At 46.9% G+C, this 21,923-nt stretch overlaps 1 protein-coding gene across 6 annotated transcripts in view; it reads left to right on the plus strand.

The window, feature by feature from the left end:
* SLC7A1 (solute carrier family 7 member 1) overlaps positions 1 to 21,923 on the plus strand; it is a 65,541-nt gene that overhangs the window by 18,848 nt on the left and 24,770 nt on the right. The window contains exons 3-4 of one of the 6 annotated variants that reach the window (XM_045188063.2): positions 8,565 to 8,691; positions 10,251 to 10,352. The exons of 3 other annotated variants lie outside the window; for them this stretch is intronic. In XM_045188063.2, the coding sequence (XP_045043998.1) occupies positions 8,652 to 8,691; positions 10,251 to 10,352 (142 nt within the window). In that variant the 5' untranslated portion in view covers positions 8,565 to 8,651. Of the gene's footprint in view, positions 1 to 8,564; positions 8,692 to 10,250; positions 10,353 to 12,146; positions 12,363 to 21,923 lie in introns of those variants that run through there. 2 more of the 6 variants (XM_045188062.3, XM_053920732.1) reach the window with 2 other exon arrangements.

Below are 21,923 nucleotides of genomic sequence, written 5' to 3' on the forward strand. Positions count from 1 at the left end.
ACCCTGCTATTACATGAAAACTGTTCACAGTTGCCCCCTCTTTTCAAAATTAAGCAATCTTGTGGTCTGTCATCTGTCCTCACCCCGTTGTCTCTCTGACATATTTCATCTTGTTGGCCAGACTCTCTCTTTTTCTTACAGCTTCCCAACCCTCTTATCTTTCTGAAGTCCCATGCGTTTGGATGTATCCTTTTTTGTTGTTGTTTGTGTTCTTTCTCCCCTGTTTGTGTGTTTTTATATGTGTTTATATCTGTCCTTCTCTGGGTATCTGTCCTTTTTCCCCTGTTACACTGTAAGCCCTGGTAGGACAGGAACCACAGAGCTTTTCCTGTCGCCCGCAGTTCCTAGCAGGGCGTGTGCAGTGGACACTCGGTACACAGTTCTTGGATGAAGGATCCTGGCTCTCTGCCCCTGAGGGCCTGGGGGTCCCAATAGATGGGGCTTCTCTGAGTGGGGGTGTCATTGGGGATAGGTCAGGTGGTCTAGCTTGGCGCCCTTCCCACTTACCTTTGGTGACTGTGCCACACACCCCACAGGTGGCCTCAGCTCTGGGAGCCGGTGCCCTCCTGGCCGCAGGCCCTGTGGCCTGTTTGCAGGTGACGTTTCACTCTGACCTTTCCTTTGAAGAAAGGTTTTGAAGCGACATTATACATGTAAAGATCAACAAAGAAGAGTGGATGATTCGTGGACTGAAACACAAGTTGAAAGGCAGGAAGTGAGGCTGCTTAGTGTAACTGGGTTGGAGGGGATGAGCGGAAAGAAATGCCCTTGAAATTCTTCTTTAATCATTTGTCTTTAGAGACGGAAAGTGGGACATGGAAAACAAACATTTTTATTCAATGTATATACACTTTGGCAAAATAAATAACTGGGCTTTGTGAGTGTCCAGACAGCTGGGCAGTCTTTTTCCGTTGAATTTAGAGTAGAATACATGGGAGAGGCTGCCCCTGTGGCAGAACAGGTAAAGCAAAGCATTTCATTTGTGAAATGCAAGGTAAAGACTTCCATATTGGGGATTGAGAGTCAAACAGATGCCAAGGCCTCTGGGTGGGGTGGAGCCGTCCAAGGGAGTGACCCACGGTCCGCAGCGTGTGACTGTCTTTTTAAAGGAGGCACATCAGTGAAGAGTTCCCGGTGCCAAAATGACAGCTGTGATCCAGGACATCTGTGGTGCTGCCACCCCCGACACCTCCACCACAGAGGACTGTCGTTGTTAGCTCTGGGATAGAAACGGGGATAGCTAAATATTCACACGCGCGCACACACACACACACACACACAAACTGGCTAAAAACTTAGTCATTATTAATCGTACTGTTTATATATATTAGTTATATTTATATTTTAATAGTTTTATGTCAATTTAAGCATTTCTAGGCAATTGCCCTCATATCATCTGCCATCTGAATTAACACAGATGGAAATAAGTGAAATAAGCTTATTTTTATTTTTTAAGCTGTATTTGTATAGTCTTCGTCAGTTACAGAACTTCATCATATAATAATTTCGTTAGTATTTTGAGTGCCTGCTTAATCTCCACAGTCCTTTATTAGATTTACTATAGATTAAGAAATTAATAATAATAATAGCAAACATGCAGCACTTACTGTGTGCCAGGCGCTCTTTCGTGCACTGTGTATATTTATTCATTTGAACCTCCCCAAACGCTAAAGTAGCTATTACTGTTGTTATCCTCATCTTGCAGAGGGAAAAAAGGAAGCTCAGAAAAGTTAACTTGCCCACCACATTTTGAACCCATTTTATCTGAGATTTTAGCTTCTATCTTGCCTTCCCTGACCTTCACAAATGGGGGACAGGCAGGGCTGGGGTGACGTCGGGGTGAGGTGAGGGGGAGCACCTGTTTTCAGATGGTGAGACTGAAATAGAGAAGCCGAGTGACTTGCTGAGACCGTGCAGCCAGGAGCAGGCAGACCCCTGACTCCTCATCGGATCAGTGAGTGGATATGAAATGTTTTCATTCGGCGTGTACTTAGTTCAACGGAATCAATACTGTAGCTTGTTACAAGTGGCCAGGCCTTCCCACCCAGGCGCCTGGGGCCCTGGCATTCTTTTGTGTGCCAAGTTCAGGGAAGATGTAGGTGAGAAGAGGGAGCCTCTGTGCTCTGTCAGAAACCCTCCACCCCATCTTGCCCTTTCATCTCATTTACCTTCATTTGTGTGCTGTGACCGGGATGTCTGTGTGGATAGAGTAGTTGGAGGCCTTGCTGTGTTCGTGGTCGGGCTTGCTCAGCCGCAGAGGTGGATCCTGGGGGGAACTGGCCCAGTGGAAGGGGTTTGGGAAGAGGCCCCATCAGCCACTTAGAGCAAGAAGCACCACTGAAATTCTCTGAGGCTCAGCCTTCTCATTTATAAAGTGAGGGCTGACTGTTGGTTTTCTGTGCATGCGGAAGACTTAGCAGTGCCTGCAACATTCCAGCTGCTCAGATTTTACTATATTACACCGAGGACTTAAAAAGATGTGCTTTTATAATACAGTGTGTTGTTGTCACTGGGCACTAGAATCTGTCCCGGCATTTTCGATACTAGGGGAAGTCTGTGCAGCCCACTCTGGAGGGAGGAGGGCGAGTCACTGGATGGCTGAAGGCCCTGCTCGGCTGTGCGGGCAGGTAACACAGGCATTGCTCTTGACAGCGGCCTGGACGGCCCGAATTCCTCAGGTGACATCAGCCCCCATGACATCTCGAGCTCACTGCCCAGAAGGCTGTAGCCCTTAGGGCCTCTGCAGGGAACAGATGGCCCTCTCAAACTAGGTTGTCTGAGGGGAGCTCATAAAGTTGCTGTTTACAAAGCCTGGTGGGTGGTGAGGGCAGCCCTCATGCCCTCAGCCCGGGGGGCACGGCTTCCATCAGGGTGGCCTCCCCCGCAGCCGGTGCCCAGACTGCTCAGAGCCCATGGTGGAGAAGGTGCAGAGTGGCTCTGGGCGAAGGGGATGCGGCTCCAAGCCTCGGGGGACAACCACCAGCTACCGTGCAGCCCCACACTTTAGTTTGCTTCCGATACACCTCCGTTCTTCATACGTAGCTGTAATGTCCAGAAGGGGGCCCATGTTGAAAGTGTTTAAGCTGATAGTTTCTTTGGTAAAATTCCTTCAATTACTTGGAAGAAGTTCATCCAAGTCATTTGGTGTTATTTGGGTTTTGGTGGCCTTATTGGTAAAATAAAGGTGTAGATTATGTCAGGGTTTAAGAAATCTGATTTGAAAAGGGCCAGATAGAAAATATTTTAGGCTTTTTGGGCCACATGTAGTCTGTGTCAAATAATTGGTCTCCTCCTCTTCTTCTGTTTTATTTTTCCAAACAAACTTAATAAAAACCATCCTTAACTCATGGTCAATACAAAAATGAGCCAAGTGCCGCAGCGTGGCGATCTGTGAAACACACATTGTTTCCCTAAGTGAGCTGTGTGCCGGATGACTTCAGGGAGCATACAGACATTGCTATCATAATGCCATAGTGTGTTAAATGTGAGTGCACATTAGAAAAAGCAGGTGCCCGACATACCCAGAGGTCACTGCCCATAAGGCTGTGGCCATGAGCGTCCCTGCAGGAACCACAGGGCCCTCTCATTGGCTGATGGAGCTGTTCAATGTCTGGTTTCAGATCATTTTGGTAGAGCTCCATTTATGGGAGTAATACAAACTTTCTTCAAACCAACTGAAGTTATTCAAAGGTGGGTTCCTTTAAGGAACAGTATTAGGAATAACTATGCGTTGCTTCTCGGCCTCTTGGCTCTCAGATCAGGTATAGGAATGACTGTCTGCACGCTGCCCGGGGGCATCAAAAGCTCAGGGAGGCAGTGTGCAGGTAGGCTGCTTTGGAATCCCCTGGATCCTCTGGTAATTCCTCCCGCCAGCACGGGTGTTCTTGATTATTTCACATTTCCTAGGTTGCCTGTTGGGACCATTTCACGTAGATGAAAATGTTCTCAGGAAGAAATCTAGTGTGAGTTTAGAGAAAAAAACATGTGGACAGAGCCATCTTTAAATTGAGTCCCTAACTGGCAGATGTGTCCTGTATGGGAGCCCTTTGGCATCGTAAATCACTCCCTGCACGTTGCAGTTCCCTGGATGTGTTCATGTTCAGAACCGCAGTGACACAGCCCAGAAACTCAGAGGCCAAAGCCTGCAAGTGCTTGCTTAATTCTCTCTGGTAATCGCTGGGCCAGTGCAGGCAAGCTCCTCTCTCCTGAACCTGGCTGCCCTTGGTAGCCCCTGGCCACATCCAAGGCTCGTTTGTCTCTACATGCTGCTTCAGAGCTGCCACACCCTGGGGACACGTCCATCCAGGGGAGGACAGGCAGGCTGACACCCGCCTGCAGGGAGTCACAGGAGAATTTGTCAGTGCCCAGGAGAGTAGCATGAACTCACCTGTCAGGTGTGCCTTGGCAGACAAAGGGCTGCCACCAAGCTTCCTGAGCATTTGGGACTTTGAGGGGGGGATGCATTCTCAAATTTGCCTTCTCTACCTCTTTCCGTCCCATTTCCCAAGCTGGGCACATCTTTTCCCTGCCTCACTGGAGTTGTACCTGGCTGGTTGTAGAAAATACTGTGTTGGTGCTAAGAGATTGTTAAATTTGTTACTATCTGGTAATCATTTACTTCTTCTGATTACCTATGAAAGCTGTCCTGTTTTCTCTGAGATCCTTGACCGTGAGTACACAGACTGAGAGGGGTCCCACTTCCTGTCCCCTGTGTGAGCTAAAATCTTGAACTGAGTATGCCATTTAAACCAGCCAGTGCTGCAGTCTTCCTCAATTTCATTATTCCCTGTTGCCATGGAACAGTGAAGCTGTGAATGGACACCAGAGCTCATGTTCACAGTGGAACTGGACAGCCGGGGATGAGGCAGCGCACAGGAGCTAATTTCACGTTCCTGCAGCTCAAAGTGTGGTGCCTGTGCCACGTAGTCACTGGCTTGTGTGGCTGGAGTGGAGCTCTCACCAGCTGCCCCCGGAGCTGTAAGGGTGGATTTGGGGGGAGGTGGTAGAGTTTTGACTTTAAGCAGAATGAAAGTATGTGAGAAAAAGTGCTCCTTTAGCAACTGCACTTGTGTAGAAATTACTGTGTCTTCCCCAGCACCTAATGGAAAAACCACCTGCAGTCCCTTATGGATTGGGCACTTGTTTGCTTTTTTTAAAAAACAGCTTTACTGGTTATAATTTACATACCATAAAGATCATCCACTTAAAGTATAAATTCAATGTTTTCTTTTTTTTAAATCAGGGATTGAAACTAAAATTGCCTTCAGAACCTATTTGTTGAGTGGGAGGACGGTCCCTGTATCTAATTAAGATTTTACTGTAATGACATTGTGGCCCATTACCCTAGGGCAGGGGTGTCAGACTCATTTTCACAGGGGCCACATCAGCCTCACTGTGCCTTCAAAGGGCCGAATGTAATTTTGACTCCTTAACAGTTAAGGAGTTGTTACATTTATACAGTCCTAAAATTATTTCAGGCTTTTGAAGGCAACCACAAGGCTGATGTGGCCCCTGGTGAAAATGAGTTTGACATCCCTGCTGTAGGGATCTATTGTAGGTCTCCTATGGACTCTCAATTGTATTAAAAATCATGAAGCAGCCCTGGCCAGTAGCTCAGTTGGTTGGAGCATCATCCCATATACCAGCAGGTTGCAGGTTCAACTCCCAGTGAGGGCACATGCCTGGGTTGTGGGTTCATTCCTTGATCGGGACACATACAGGAGGCAAGCAATCAATGTTTCTTCCCCACACCTTGCATTGCTGTGTCTCTCTCCCCACCCCTGCTTCTCTGTCTAAAATCAATAAACATATCTTCAGGTGAGGATTTAAAAAAATCACGGAGCATAGGTTAGATTTAGAGTTAGACAAGCTGCCGTCTGAGCTGAGGTTCCACCTTACACAGCTGGTTTTTCTTGTGTGCGCGTGTGTAAAGCTGCACAAGCTTCAAGGTCTCAGTCTGAGCAGTAAATGAGATGACACCCAATGCCCTGTGAGAGGGCACTGGTCCATCGTAGGCGCTTAGTATAAAGTTTAGCCATTATTACTATTATTATTGCCGCTGGGGACATGCCTGGCTCCACACGTCCGTTTATTACGACCGGACTGGAAGTCGGAATTTGGAGGCTGTTCGCTGGCGGCGTTTCGAGTGGGTGGGGTGGGGGAAGGACTGAATGGAAAAGCAGCACATTCTTCCATACCGCCCCCTCCCCTGGAACCAAGCCTCCCTTTCTCTTACTCCACTGTTTTCCTGCCCTAATCATTTTTGCCTCTTACAGTCTGAGAGGACCTCCGCATTAGATGACCTGTCAGTCCCTCCCAACTCTTAGAACTTATAATTTCATTTTTCAAACTCTCAGGCCTGAAAAAATAAAGAGGTTCACAGCTCACTGGTAGGCAGAGCTTCCCTGGGAAGGAAGCTGCCCTCCTAGTCCCACAGGCGGCCTCATCCTTGTTCTTCCTCAGAACCACAGAACAGAGACGCCCTTTCCTCTTAGACACCGAAACAGTGGGCTTTATAAGGTGGCCATGGAGCCTTAATATCAAAGTCGAGTTATTCACCGGTTCTGAGCTTCAACACCTCATCTGTGACCTGGGGGAAGGGGTCCCCTCTCGAGGCTGCTCTGAGTGTTCACAGGAGACATGTCACAGGCACTCAGCGTAGGTTAGTGCCTTAGTCGCCCAGGAAGCCCCAGCTAGCAGTTGCCTCTCCGGATTTTTCATCGTTTTTCATGCGTCTTTGCGTTACATGCAGAGGAATGAATCTCAAGCAGTTCTGCAAGATCCCTGAGTCACTCTTAGAAGTGAGTACCTGGATGAATAAGTGAAGCTTGTGTGTTCATACTACATTTGCTAATCTTTTACTTTTTCTTCATCCGTTTGCCCCTTGGTTGTTCCCAGTCCTGGTTTGGGGACATCAAAGTGCTACAGAGATACGGTGACACAGTGTTTGTGATGGATGCGTGCTCACTTGCAGACGTTGTTTGTCGTGGATTTTAAAAAATAAAACATAATTTAACAGTAATTTTTAAAGCAGTTCACTCACTTACAGACAAATCTGCAGAGCCCTTTGCAACCCATAGCTGCCCACGGGAAGGCAGGTCTCCTGCCCTGGGTGCCACCAGCCCTCCCGGTGGCGGGAGCTGCGCTGTGCCCTGTGAGATGGTCGGCAGCATCCCTGGCCTCTGCAACCTCGATGCAGTACCACCAGCCCTTACCTGCAACCACCACACCTGTCTCCAGACATTGCTAAATGCCCTGTAGGGCCAAATCATCCCTGGTTAGAAGGCACTGTCCTGCAGCCTCTGACCTGGCCCTTCCCAGCCTCTCGCTGCCCCCTCCCCTGGTGGGCCATCCCCAGGAGGTCCACACTGAGGGGAAGAATGGCCTTTGCTGGCCTGCTAGTGTGCAGCAAAGGATTCTGTGGCCTTCAGAGGAGTACTTTACATCTCAAAGGCGGATGAATCACCAAATTGTGAGGCCAGTGGTCCTTCATTTGGTGCAGAATGGGCTGGAGTAATTTTAATTATTGAAGGGTTTAGGGGCAGGAGGAATATCTGGCTATTTTCTTGGCCATATTTCCTTTCAAGTTTGTAATTTTCCCCCCTAATAAGCATTGTAGAACCACAATGTTTATCTATCGTGTGGCCTTTCAAATAGCTTTTCTGTTTCAATCATGTTGCTGCCTTAGGGATTGGACGGACACTGGTGTGGGTCCCAAATAAAGGTGGAGTCAGGGTGGGCATTGGCAACAGGGAAAAGAGGTGACTCACTCACGCTCTGAAGCGGACACTGGAGTCCATTTTGTGCGTTTGCCTGGGGACCACTAGAAACAGCTATAATGCCCACTGTCATCAAGCAAAGGCAGTACGTTATCACTGAGAAACTGGCAAGTGAGAATGCAGCATGTGGCCGTGGAGCTGTGGAAGTCAGAGTGTGTGGATACGATGGAAATGCAGGGGAACGCGACATGTAAAAGTATTTTGGTTTCTGGTATCATGCAAGCCTGCCCATGTGAGTTAACAAGAGCCTGGTGGTTTGTGGGAAAATCCAAGGGCAGAGTTTCAAGATGGGGAGGCTGAAACAGAGGAGATCACTCCTAAGTCCCTGTGGCCCAGAAAATGGGGATGTGATTCCGATTCTGGAATCACGTTCGCTTAACGTGTTGCAGGTGCAGCCCCTTTGATATCAGTTCTTGACGCTGTCCCCACTGTGCGCATATTCACGCTCAGAGAGAGAGGGCAAGAAAGTGAGAGACTGAGGACAGTTCCGGGGCCTTTGGTGGTGCCTGGAGGCCTGCCCTCGTGGTTCTGGGGACACGTGGGCTCCGTTCTGCACTTCAGGTCTTGACTCTGTCATCTGTCCCTTTCCTTGAACAGGAAGGCTAGTTCAGTAACTCCCTCAGAGTGCTTTCCAACCTCAGCCCATGGTCCCTTTTAACAAACAAGCTCAGGCTGAAATTCCAAACTGTTTATGTCAAAGAAAAAAATTAATTATGGTTTGTTTTTGCAAACTACAAATGCCTTCTTTCCAGAATTCTGACACCCTGCTTGTCCCTTTGGCTATAGGAACTCGGCCATCCCAAAGGATTTCTGTTCTTGCCACAGTTCTTGGCTGGAGGAGGAGGTCTTCAGAGCAGTGGCCGACTGCCTTGAATGTGTGTGCCTCCTTCCTCCTGTAGCTGCATTCCCGAAGGTAACCCTGATTCCTGACCTCCTCAGGGGACGTCATTGCGGCTCATCTTATTTCTAATCACTTAATGGAATTGTGTTAGGGGATCAGAAGTGTGCTGCCTCCACTTAATATTTCATCATTCTTGTTTTTTGAAGAGGTGTTCCCAGTAACAGAATTTAAACTCTGCGAAGACCAGAATTTTGGTGTAGTTAGTTCACTGCTGCATCCCCGGTTAATTGTGGAACGAAGAACAATACAAAAACTCATTCATGGGCAAAGCACCTATTTAAGCTGCCAAAACATTGGGCATTATGTTTAATAAAATTAAAAAATATTTGCTTAATGGAATGTACTGAATGGAAAGATGTGATTCCTTTTGATTTATAAATTGTTAGTAGAAGTTCATTTGCAGATGTTTTTGGTTATTTTATGTACATATCTCTCATCAGTGTGACAGTATCACATGGTGTCATGGCCACACCTTGATGGCTCCTGTGTGGTCCTGGGAACCCGCCAGGGGTGGTATTGGAATGCTGCTTGCTGTGTTTATAAAATAAACGACATTGAGTTCGTTAAGCATGAGGTGTATGCAGCATTCTCTTCACTCTGTTTTTAGCAAGTGAATTTTCAAATTTGAAAGAATGGAATTACTTGGTTGGAACATTCTTGTATTAAAGAAAAGTGGTGCTAATGAATTGATTTGCCAGGCATTTGGCCCCATTAATCCTGATGAGTTCGCCCCAGATTAATGTACAGCCTTTCTTTCTTTAGGACTTGTAAATTGAGCGTGAATTGCTTCTGACACGACAGTGTGAACAGATCAGGAATCACTGTGGCTGCTTCCTCCAGCCTGGAGAAGCCAGCAGCTGCTTTCCTGACTAAGCAGAGGTTAGGTTTGGTTGTGCTCACGGCGCTGGGCAGCCCGGACAAGCAGCAGTTCTCCAACTTTCTGGCCTCAGGACCCTCATGTTCTTAGTCTATTGAGGGCTCCCCAGAGCTTTGGCTGAAGTGGGTTGTGTGTGTCAATGTTTATCACATTACAAATATTCATGTATTGGTCCACTTAAAAATAGCATCAATAAACCATTTCGTGTTAACATAATAACATTTTAATGAAAATAACTATTTTCCAAAACCAAAAAATATTTAATAGGAGCATTGCTGTCTTACATATTTGCAAATCTCTTTAATGTTTAGCTTAATAGAAGGCAATTGGATTCTTAATGTCTGCTTGTGCATCAGCTTTTATTTTATTTTATTGATTTTAGAGAAAGAGAGGAAGTGGGGAGAGAGAGAGAGAGAAACATTGATTTGTTGTTTTACTTATGAATTCATTCATTTGTTGATTCCTGTATATGCCCTGACCGAGGACTGAACCCACAACCTTGGCGTATTGGTGTGATGTTCTAACCAGCTGGGCTATCCAGCCAGGGTGTGTCAGTCAGTTACAAAGTGTTGTTTTAGTTGTCATGTGTAAAGAAAAAATGGCCTCCGGGATGTCCCTGGGAGGGAGGAGTACTTTAGTAGCCTTTCCAGATAATCATGGACATTCTTTTTTGACACTACATGAAAACTCACAGGTGGTGGTGGGTTCCTCTGTGGAGTCGGAAAGCACACCAGTGAGCTTTTGTGCTGTAAACTACACGGATCTCTTCTGCCTTTTGAGCCAGTCTGTCACCCAGGTGGGTATGACCTGTTTTACTGCATTACTGTCTCAGCTGAATTATGCAGATCTGGCCCGTAGACACATTTAATCATATAATATTTTTCTAAAAATCACAATTGTTGATATCACCACCAATGACATGAGAAACCCCTTTAAGTTTTGGGAAGCAGTTGAGATCTGGGTGATAGATGCAGGTTTTCTAAAGTTCTGGGGTATTTTTTGTTTGTTTTGTTTTATTTGCTTGAAAGCCCTAATTTCATCACTGGCAACAAAGGCTGCCAGTTGTTTGCCTTCTAGGTTATGCTGCTTTTACTCCCAAGTTTTCTTCCTAAGGTCTAGGTCCAGTCCTGGCTCTTGGCTGTCCCCCCGAGAAAAAAGTGCAGTTTTCTTGGCTTGGACACAAGGACCTCAATGACTTTGTCCCCAGCCCCAGCACTTTGACAGTTTCCAGGCTTGTTTCTACATTTTTTTAAGTGGCTTAAAACAATGCAAACTTATTACCTTATAGTTCTGGAGGTCAGAAGTCTGAAATAGGATTCACGGGGCTCCAATCAAGGTGTTGGCAGGGATGTGCTTCTTTAAGGCCCTTGGGAGAGAATCTGGTTCCAGGAGCTCACTAGCAGATGATCGATGAGAAAAGTATGTATTTCTGTAAAGATAAAGCAAATATGGAAGAGTGTCAAATATCGGGAAATGTAGTGGAGAGTATGCTAATACTCATTTAACTTTTACGTAGGGTTAGGCATTTGCAAAATAGATAGTGGAAAAGAATGAAATATGACCGTGGAATGAATGCATGGATGGTGTAGGCTGGACTTGGGTTCCCGTTGTTGAAGAGATAAAACGCCATCAACTGCGTCTTCGTTGTATTTAGGCTTAGTGATAATCCTCTGTGGGCTCACGTTAGTTACAGATCATATTCAGGAAGCTTAATTAAACCTCCCAGCTCTTGGGTGAGTGCATATGTGCAAAGTAGAAACGATAAGATTGAGAAAGCCCAGGACTTGCTGTGGCACCGAGAGGCCCTTCGTGGCACGCCCTCAGGGAAGTGTGACCTGCTGTGTTCAGACTGTGGCGTTCCACAGGTGCTTCAACAGCGCACATCCTACACGGACCACAGTTGGGTCCTTCTGGGTGTCTGCTCAGTGCCCAGGTGTCAGCTGGTACAGGAGGCTCCCTCACGAAAGATTGACTGTACGGATTGGAGTGCGGCTGTTTCCTGAAGGAACCAGCCAAGGCACAGGTGGCAAACACAAGGCCCATAGGCTGAATCCGGCCCTCCACCTTGTTTTATCTGGCCCAGCACCTTGTTTCTACCCTGCCACAGCACTGAGCTCTCGCTTAACTGTTAAGGAGTAGTTACATTTACACAGTCCTAAATTACATTTGGCCCTTTGAAGGCAACCTCGAGGCTGATGTGGCCCCCGGTGAAGATGAGTTTGACACCCCTGATAAGATTTTCTGCCCCTGCTGACTTCAGTTCTTAGTACCAGGGTCAGGAAAGTGTTCGCTCCCCTTCCTGGTTCCTAGCAAGGGCCTCAGACTCTTGCATACCCACCTCTATGCCCTGGATTTGTGGAAACGGCTTATGAGTGGGATGATAGCATCTTTATTCAAAATATGACCTTCTTTTTGTAGAAGTGATGTGGTAGGATCTCTGGGTCTGAGGCCATCTCGTCCTGTTTCCTGCCTTCTTCTGAATTCCCTTGCTGATGCCCCTGCCTGGTGGTGCTTAACCCCTTGTCTGCTTGGTTCCTGTAACATGACCCCTTCCTCCCCACCTTCATCTGATTCTCCATTGGTATTACAGCTGGGATGCCCTTCCTGGTGCTGAGCCAAATAGAGTCATTCCTCTTGTAACAGCCAAGGCGTGGAGATTCTGGGGCCCAAACAGATTGTGTCTGATGGTTCTTCTTTGCCTCTCAGAAGCCTGAAGCCCCTAGCTTATCCCTCCTGAGACATCTTTGCTCCAAGACCCAGGCGATTGTCAGGGGACAAGGTGACAAGTCCTTGGATCATACTCCAGGTACAGTCTGCCCATCAGTAACTGAGTAGTATGGCTGTAACTTTTGTGCTAGAATGAATTATTCACTTAGACCTGTTCAGTTAGACCTTTTAGGCCTTCAGTTGTTGACTTTTTAAGTGAACTGACAACTAAAATCCTTAGTTGTTATCCTTTTAAAATTTATGGCTGCTGTGCTTTTTCAGAATCATCTAGCATTTTGGCCCTGGCCAGGTGGCTCAGTTGGTTAGAGCACTGTCTTGATACACTAAGGTTGTGGGTTCAATCCCCAGCTAGGGCACATACAGGAATCAACCAATGAGTGCACAAATACGTGGAACAACAAATCAGTCTCCCTCTCTCTCTCAAATCAATAAATAAAATAAAAAACAATCATCTAGTACTTCCATCTCATCAGAAGACAGGTTTTACCCTTTTACAGTGGTGGGTTTCTTAAGCTCCTACATTTTCTTCAAGCAGAGCTCTTAATTCCTACAGATGGTAAGGGCTTCTGCTCTAAGGCCTGGTCCAGCAGACACCAGGTGCTGTGTTGTCAGCGGCTGTGGAGGGGCCTGTGCTCCGTGCTCCGGCTGCCGGATGCTCCATGGTGGTGTGCACAGCGTGCCAGGGCTGCATTGGGCTGCATTTCTGCCTTTGCCTCTGGGAGACTTTGCATTTCTTAAGCTCCGATTTCTTTCCTATTCTTAAACTTTTCCTCTTGTTCCTATTTCTCTCCCTCTTCTATTTTTCACTCTTTTACTTAAGCATTCTTCTGTAGCTTGCTTTGTGGTTTAGTTGCTATAAGGATCAGTGTGTGTCAGGTGGGTCACAGGAGCCAGGCGGGGTCGGTCAAGGTTAGCCAGTGGGGCCTGGCATGTGCGTCTTTCTTACAATTAAGAGTAGCTCCAGTTTTATTAGACTCTTGTTTTGGGGTTTGGCAAGGGACACAGTGAGGGAAAACAGTGTTCTGCTATTGAAATACTCGAAAGCTTTTATTTGTTATTGTTCTATTAAAAAAATGGGTTTGCCACATAGAGACTTCATCATTACCACTATTTTATTCCTCACGAGAAATGGAGGTCGTATTTTCAGGTGTGTGTGTGTGTGTGTATGTTTGTATAAAGAATGTCACCTGCCTTTTATCCTCCTCTCACATTCTTACATCCCTCGGGGCCATCTATAGTCTTCATTCCAAGTGTGTGGCTATATTGAGAATGCCCACGTGATCGGGATCAGGAGTCCACACAGACTCTTTCATCAGAGGGACTTTGCCACATCAGAGGGATCTGGCCATTGTGCTTTGCCACATGTCAGCATCTCCGAGCAGCTGCCTTGAATAGAAGGAAGGAGGAGGAGCTCCCAGAGCTCCTAGTTCCCAGGGGGATTACGGCTATAAGTAAGCACCTTATTTTTGAGGTTGTTGCGCCCTTGCAAATGTCAGAAGCAACCTTGTAGATACTAGGTGCACTTCCGTAAAAATAGTAAAATTAGATCCTTGCCAGCAGGGAAAGGGGAGGAGGGTATTCTGTGGAGTGCCAGAAGCCACTGTAAGCCTCGAATGCTTTTTTCCTTTTCCTTCTCAGAAGTTATTTAGTAAAAGTGCTTAAATCAGGGTGAGTTCATTCTGCATTCTTCCTCCTGTGGCCGCAGTGATCCGATGTGTCTCTGCTGTTGTCACAGACTATGGCGGAACCTCTTTCTCTGTTCCCTAACACTGGGCACGGCAGGGGCGAGTGTTCACGCCTGAGTGAAAGGCCTAAGTCAGGCCGTCTGTTTCGCGGGGTGGACAGTGCTGGGACAAAATGTGTGGTGAAGCCCTTGACCGTCCTTAGGTACTTGGGCCCATGTCCTGAGCCATGGTTAAGTCAGAGGGAGCCACAATCTTTCTACTGGACACCACCATGATGTCGTCCTTCTTGGGTGAAGACATACAGACCAGAGGTTGTGACAGAGGTGGTGCATCTCTGGGAGGCTTTGCTGTCTCTGCCACACCTGTTTGTACACTTTGATTGATCACGTTGTCTCCTCTTTCAAGAGGGTAGGGGGCGCTGTTCCACTCCTGGCTGTGTCCTCAGCACCTAGAGGGAGGCAGCCTGTGGTGCATGTAAGACAGTATTTGCTGATGGGATGGATGGTTGTGTCTTCCTGTGCAGCTTCTGAGCACCCTGAGAGCAGGGACAGTACAGTAGAGTGGCACAGGGTAGACATACACTTTATTAGAAAATGAAATAATAGTTATTTAATATATGCCATTCTTCCAGAAGGAGGGAACTACTTTCAAATCATTCAGCCTTAAACAAGAAAAAAATAGTTTCAGGTGAAGTAAAGATTAGTTCAGCTACCAAAGCAGAGACAGTTGAAACCTTGAAGGTTTAAAGAGAGGATGAATGCAGACTATCTCCTAGCCATAACACATCTTCAACTTAGCAGCAAGCACAGCACACGTCTGTTTTCTCGCAGCTTCTCTGGCCAGAGCGTGGCGCAGTGGTGCTATGCTGAGTTCCCCGGGGCTGCCCTCAGGAGCTGACTGGGGCTGGGTTCTCACGTGGAGGCTCAGCTGGGGTAGAACCTGCTTCCACGCTCCTTCAGGTTATTAGGTTATTAGCCAGGCGCGTTTCCTGTGGTTGTAGGGTTTAGGGCCCCGGCCTGCTGCTGGCTGACCTGGAGGCCACCTACATGGCCCCTGACTTCTTGGAGCCGCCAAGGAGAGTCAGCCTGCAGGATGCAGCCTCACATAACGTCACGTAGTCACAGGAAAGACATCATCCCCTCTGTCATATTCCATTGATTAGAAGGGAGTCCCAGTCCCACCCACAGTCATGAGAACATTGAAGGTAGGGCTAATAGTGAGACACCTTACAGTGTCCACCAAGGTCACCTTTCTTGGTCCCTTGAAAGGAGGGATTGAAAAGTGCTGCCCACCTGCTATCTATGTTTGTGAAAAATTGTTTTACTTTTTTCTTTTTCCACAATTTTTCATTATTTTAAGTCTATTAAAAGATCATAACTCTCCAGGATCCATTTATCCTTCACTCAACTTTATCCTTCCTTATCCTTCCATGGAGGTGCTCTTGCCCTTGGACCTGCTGCGTAGTGCCCGGCCCTGGAGTGCTCCCTTCTGCTTGGGGACACTGGGGGTTAGACCGATTTTTGTGAGCTGCCTGAGCACCCAGTGATGGCTTCACTGTGTTGTTTGTGTAGGACAATGTGGCCTGAGTCTAAGGTGGCTGATGCATCAGGGAACTTCCACAAGGAGAGATGCCCTCACAGTGTGTTTCTGTGGCAATGGGCCGTGTAGAGAACATTTTAGGGGCATAAATTGCAGTGCCTATTTTCATCCTTTAAAAATTAATGAAAAACAGCAGAAGCCTGTGTTGTGTCTCCTGATTCTCTAAAGATGTGGAGTTGTAAAGCAGTCACTGGAGGAGAGAGAATTTCAGTTAACCACAGTCTGGTTAACTGAGGGCGGGCATACTGAGAGCTTGGGGGTCAAGTGCAGGGACGTTCTGGAGGGATAGTCTGTGGTTGGCTGTTGCACTGGAGCCTTCTACTAAAGCTGCGCACGTGCCACGCTGCCTGTGATGTATGTGTCAGTGTAGTCCCTGTGCTATGCAGCAAGGGCTCCTTCACACCTAAAGCCACGGCCTGGCTCTCTGGTCTAGAGGAAGTAACTACGTTTGTTCATCTCTGGCCTCAGCCCCGCCCTCTGGTGCAGTCCATGCCTGGTCTGTGATTGCTGTGGAACTCGCAGGCCCTCCTGTAATTAGCCGTTTGTTTCCGATGCCTCGACCTCATTCCAGACAAATGGAGCCTCGTTCTACTCTCTAATAGAGATTTTTCTGTGACCACCTACCAGGATGTTTCCTCCAAGTATATTACTTAAAACGAAATATCAAAGTGGAAAAGCACGGCAGGTAGTTGGGCTGAGCACAGGGAAGGTGGTGAACCGCAGCAGGAGGCTGTGATGTTGCTTTCAGTCTTCAAAGCTTTTCTTGGGGTGTCTGAAATTTTGGCCACCCATGAAGTATGGTTGCAAATAAGACAGCAAGACCTCTAATAAAATGTGACATTGCCTGCTTAGCGGTGGTGTGTGCATGGCATACAACATGGAGATAATCTCCATGGTAACCATGGGGGTGTGCATTACTTGTGTCTCAGGGCTTTTTGAGGAAAACACAGGGACAAGGAACAAGTGGCAGGTGACTATGAAGGGTGGTAGCGTTGGCTTGTGCAAAAGATGCTTCATTAGTTGGACTGAAATACCGTTCTCAAAGGTGAGCATACTGATCTGCGGTCCCGTGAAAGAAGGCGGCTCACGAGACCTGGCAGTTCTGGTGTCTGTCCCTTCTCCAGTCTGTCCTTCCCAATGGGACCAAAGTAATCCTCTCAATATTATTGGGTTGACCAAAAAGTCTGTTTAGTTTTTCCGTAAAATAAAAGGTATATTTTTCATTTTCATCAGTAACTCGATTGATTTGGATATTTTGAGTATGTCGGCTCTCCCCCTGCTATTGGCTTCTAGTGGGTAGAGGCCAGAGGTGCTGCTAAACATCTTCCAATGCATAGGACAGCCCCACAGCAAAGAATTATTTGGCCAAAATGTCAATAGTACCAAGAAACTTTGCAAACCACTTTGACACATTGGATCAGTCACAACACCTTCTCCAAACACTGCACAAATCTTTTTTTGCATTTCAGTTGTATTTTTACCTTTCTTGAAATAATGAAGCATAATATGCCAAAAATGTTGCATATTTTTTCATCTTTAATATTAAAACAACTGCACAAAAATTCACCAATTTTGATGTTTTTTTTTAATGCACGCTGATATGACAGCTATCCCAATAAAATCTAACAAAATTGTTTCTAACAATTTTAGAAGTTAAAGACAACTAAGCACTGCTAGAACCATCGTACGGAAAAAACCAAATGAACTTTCTGGCCAACCCGATATTTTGTTGATGCCCTTTCCTGCTTCAAAATTTTATATCTGAGCAAAGTGTAAATCACTCAGCTGGCCACCGAGACTCTCCTGCTCCTCCCCGCACACCTGCACTCCAGCCTCCCCTCGTACTGTCTGATGGGTGGCACCTGGCTTGGCTCTGCTTTATTCCCCCCATCTCCCCTTAGGGTATATCATGTTGAAAGGTGATAGGTCACGACAAAATTCACTGTGTCCCTCATAATGTGTAGCACAGAAATGTGTGTGTGTCTACAGGTTTCTCTCTCTGAGCAGCTGCTGGCTTTTGAATAACCTGTGAACCACTCTGTTCTTACTTCTGTTCTTTGGAGCTCACATTGTTTTCCTGATTTCAGTCTCATTCCACAAGTGATACAGTTAAGCTCAGAGAAATGTCTAGAGACACAGCCTGTGAGGGGTGAGACTACGACTGCCCACTACAAATCCTTTATTCTTGGCCATTTTTCTAGTTAAAAATTGACCAAATAGCAACAATTCCATATGGTTCAACCTAATTCTATTGTACATAAAAGACTTTAACGACTGTGCAGCCGTGGCTTACAGCTTTGCAGGTTTATCCTGGCCTAGGCTGTGGGTTGTAGAGTTTCCTCATTGTTTTCTGGGTCAGTCCTAGATGAATATCTTTTCACATTTACTTCTGGGAATTTTCAAATATGCACAGAGATGAAGAGAAAGCAAAAGAAACCCATGGACCCTTTACGTGGGTTTCAGTTGCCTGTGGACCCTCTTGCTGTACTTTTTCCCACTTGCTTCTTCGTTGGTTTCATCAGAAGAGATTTCCTTCCTTTTAATTCAGAAGGCATACACACTCATAGAAAAAAGTGTCAAAATGCTGAAAATAAAATTGCCCATCATCTCCTATTCGGAGATAACCACCTCAATTCTCCTTCTAGACCATTCTTTACATACACTTATATTCATATATGTTATTATTTTAAGGGATTCTATACATGCTATGTTTACACTTCCCTCCACTTTTATCAGAGATGTAGAATCTCCAACACAATATAAAATTATTTGCTTTAGCCACTCTCCCTCCACTACCTTTCCAAGCCTCTCTCTCTATGTGCTTTCCAGAACTCTCCACTGAGGTGTCCTGCTTGACCTTTGCCACCCAAAATATAGTTGGCCCTCCATACTCACAAGTTTCGCATCTGCAGGTTCAACCAACCATGGATTGAAAATATTTGACAAAAAATGTTTTGTTGTTGCTGACATGTACTGTGTAGTTAGGCCTACAGTGACTGACGGCATCTCTACTAAACATTTGCAGAAATTTTTCTTGACATTATCCCCTAAACAACGCAACATGACAACTACTTACATAGCATTTACATTGCATCAGGCATTATAAGAAATCTAGAGGTGATTTAAAATATATGGGAGGATATGTATAGGTCATGTGCAAATGCTACCCTATTTTATATAAGAGACTTGAGCTTCCTCAATTTTATTATCCACAGGGGTGGGGAGGAGGTCTTGGAACCAACCTCATTGGTTCCAAGAGGGACAACTGTACCTGCTTTTCCTCAGTCCCAGATAAAGCTCCCATGGCCTCTGAGACACTGGGCCTTGTTCAGGGTCTGGAGGAAAGTGGGGGCGGTTATGTTGGGGTTAACTGCAGGGTTATGTTGGTTAACTGCACCTGGTGAATAACTAATTGACTTAGTTTTTACAGGGCTATTGGCATTCAAGAAGAGGTTGTCACTTAACCCACTTCAATCATTTATCTGTAGGATTTCAGGCAAGATGACAAACAAAGTAAGAATTGTTAGGCTGTGGGGAGAAGCTTGGTCAAACTTGAGTCCGTTTGGTGCCTGGTACGGAATAGCGCTTTTGGAATTAGATGACCTAGGTTCATTTCAGATCCAGACTCCACTACTTACAAGTTAGGTGCCTGTGGGCAATATTAGCTTAATGGTTTGTTAAGCTGAGTGTGAATGCTGGGTACCATGAGGTTCCGCCACCATGCTGGACTGAGTGCCTGCCTGTGCCACTGAGAAGCCGCAGTACCTGTAGGCTGCGGATTTCAGAAAAATGTCAAGTGTCTTTACAACTGAGGCTTCTGACTAGATGCAGAGATGTGCTCGGGTGGATTTCCAGGCTTTCCGCCTCTGTCCTCACTTGATGAAATTGACCTGTTTACCCCATGAAAGTAGTAGTCTTTGAGACAGACAGCTAAACCTTCTCTTGGCCCCACATTCCTCCTGTGGAGCTCTATCACCCTGTCCGCCCCTCACCCTGACACTCTGCTTCCTGGGGGTAGGACTGTGGATTTATGCATTTCCTTAAACCCTGCCTGTGCAGGCACAGGGGTGAGATGAGTGAATTTTGTTCCTCGTGGCTTGCGGTCAGACATACGTATACCCTGGAGGGCTTTAAAGAGTCCAGGTTCCCCTACCACATCTCCCCCAGGCAGGCGGACTGCTGCTGCCCAGGGAGCCAGCTCCGCTTCAGCTCCAAACTTTGACCACTGTTTTCGTAGTTTTAACACTGGCTCCCAACCCCCATACTTTTGGTTCAGTTCTGTCATTTACCTCCTTTTCACAATGCTGTGCCTACTTCTTGGGTTGACAAGTTTATTGTCTACTCTCTGGTTTTTAAAAAATTTCCTGGGCCTCCTGACATCTGGGAGGAAGTGGAATCTGGCTTTGAGAACACTTCCTTTAACACAGGGTTTTTCCTTGCCTTGAGTCTTCTCCTCTCGCACAACAGCCAGTGCCCTAGAATGTCCTTCTTTGGACCCCTCCTACCACCTGGTGGCAGATCGCTCAGCCACAGGCGTTCTGCTTCCTTCCTTGTTACAGTTGTATGAGCTCTAGAGCTCCGCAGGTGCCTCAGGGCAGCCACCCACAGGCGGGCAGCTCGCCGGCCTTGTCGTCGGCCAGCTGCTGGCGCTGTAGGGAGCTGAAGTGACATAGTTGACCACATCTGCCCCCTCATCAGTGGGATCCCATAAGGCTAGCACCCAAGCAAAGACCCGCTCTCTTTAGCATGGTGAGCTGTGGACCACAGTGCGCATCCTGTTGGAACGGTAGACTTTACTCTGCCTGGCGCCCACCAGGTGCCTGGCGAAAGGCTACCGGGGCCTGGGCCGTTCTAACGACCATTACTCACTTCAAGGAGGAGTCAGAGTTTTGACTAGTAAAGTGTCAATATTAAGATTTTGATCAACGAATGCCATTTATGAACTTAGTGTATACAGTAGCCTACGTCAGACCCCTTCAAGCCATTAAGCTGGACTTTTTCAGTGGTGAAACTATCACTAAATATGATTTTAAAAATCATACCATTCACATCTCCCCACTTTCATCCAGAATCCTTCAAAACAGAGCATAGAAAAGTCTTTATCTCTAAAGTCCTGGCCATCAATCAATTCATTGCTATTGTTATTATAGAGATTACTAGGGGGGGAAATTACTTAGAGTTTGGATTTTTGTGGGAAAGGAACAGATTTCCCTTAGCTTTTCTAGGAGGATTTCACAGAAGGTAAGTGTTTTTAAATGATAAATGACCAGGGAGTAGAATGGGTTGGAGGCCCTTTCAAGATTTCTGTCAAAACTTCAAATAAAAGTAGGTGTCAACCACTGTACACATTCCTCCCCATGAGAAAGGATGACCTGATTTCCAGCCAATGCTTTCAGAGCCTTCTGATGACTTTGTGCGTGTCTCCTGACAGCAGGAAGTCTGTGTAACCTGGTGGTGCTGTGGGGGGGGCTGGGGCTGGAATGTGGGATCCGCCTGCAGGGGACCTTCCGTGCAGTCTCACCGCTGGCGGAGCCTCAGCTTTGGAGTCCCAGCGTGAGTGTCGGGTGGCACGGAGTGCACGGGGCACTGACACATGATGCCACATGGAGGACAGGGTTTTGCATTATTTCAAGGAGACAGAAAGGCTATTTCCTAAAAACAAAGCCAGGACATAGTGTTGCATTTTCCCCTACCCTGGAAGGTAGACGTGAACACCTACTTGAGACGGCGGCACCCTCCTGACGATCAGATCTATGCCTCTCAGCAGTGCTAGGTGGTGTTTTTGTTTCAGCGTCTTCCAAAGCAATTGAGTGCCCGCTGCACAGATAGCAAGCAGCAGTTGCGGAGGAACCAAGGCGAGAATGATGGGCAGTTCATCTCCTATGAGGTTCCCGCCCTGCCTCGTCCCACCAGTGCCCAGAGCGCTTTGCCCCAGGGCTTCCGTGGGGAGCTGCTCCTGCAGAGGTGGTCCCCAGTGAGCTGCGTCCGTGAGGTCACGGTTTGTCAGCTCAAAGAACTCCCTTCTCATGTGATGTTTGAGACCATCTGTTTCTAATTCATAGAATTCAATAATCTGCCCCCCTTTAGTTTGAAAATGGTACTGAGCCCCCCAGGATTAGTAAGTGGGTTCTGTGAGTGGGTCTCTGCCGGGGAAAGCCCTCCCGGACTGATTACACACAGGCAGCTGTGGCTGTGCGTGTCCAGGTGGGTCACTGCTGCCGAATGGGAGGTCACTGGGCTCCTATCTGCCTTCTACCCTAAGAAGGCTCAAAAATCTGTTCCCAGCCTATCTGGTCTCCGGTGCGTCTTTTGTGAAGAATCCCAGTGTGGTCGCTCTTCTGCTTCAGACGACAGCA

The sequence above is a fragment of the Desmodus rotundus genome, chromosome 3, assembly GCF_022682495.2.
Source record: "Desmodus rotundus isolate HL8 chromosome 3, HLdesRot8A.1, whole genome shotgun sequence".
In the NCBI taxonomy this organism is placed as follows: domain Eukaryota; kingdom Metazoa; phylum Chordata; class Mammalia; order Chiroptera; family Phyllostomidae; genus Desmodus; species Desmodus rotundus.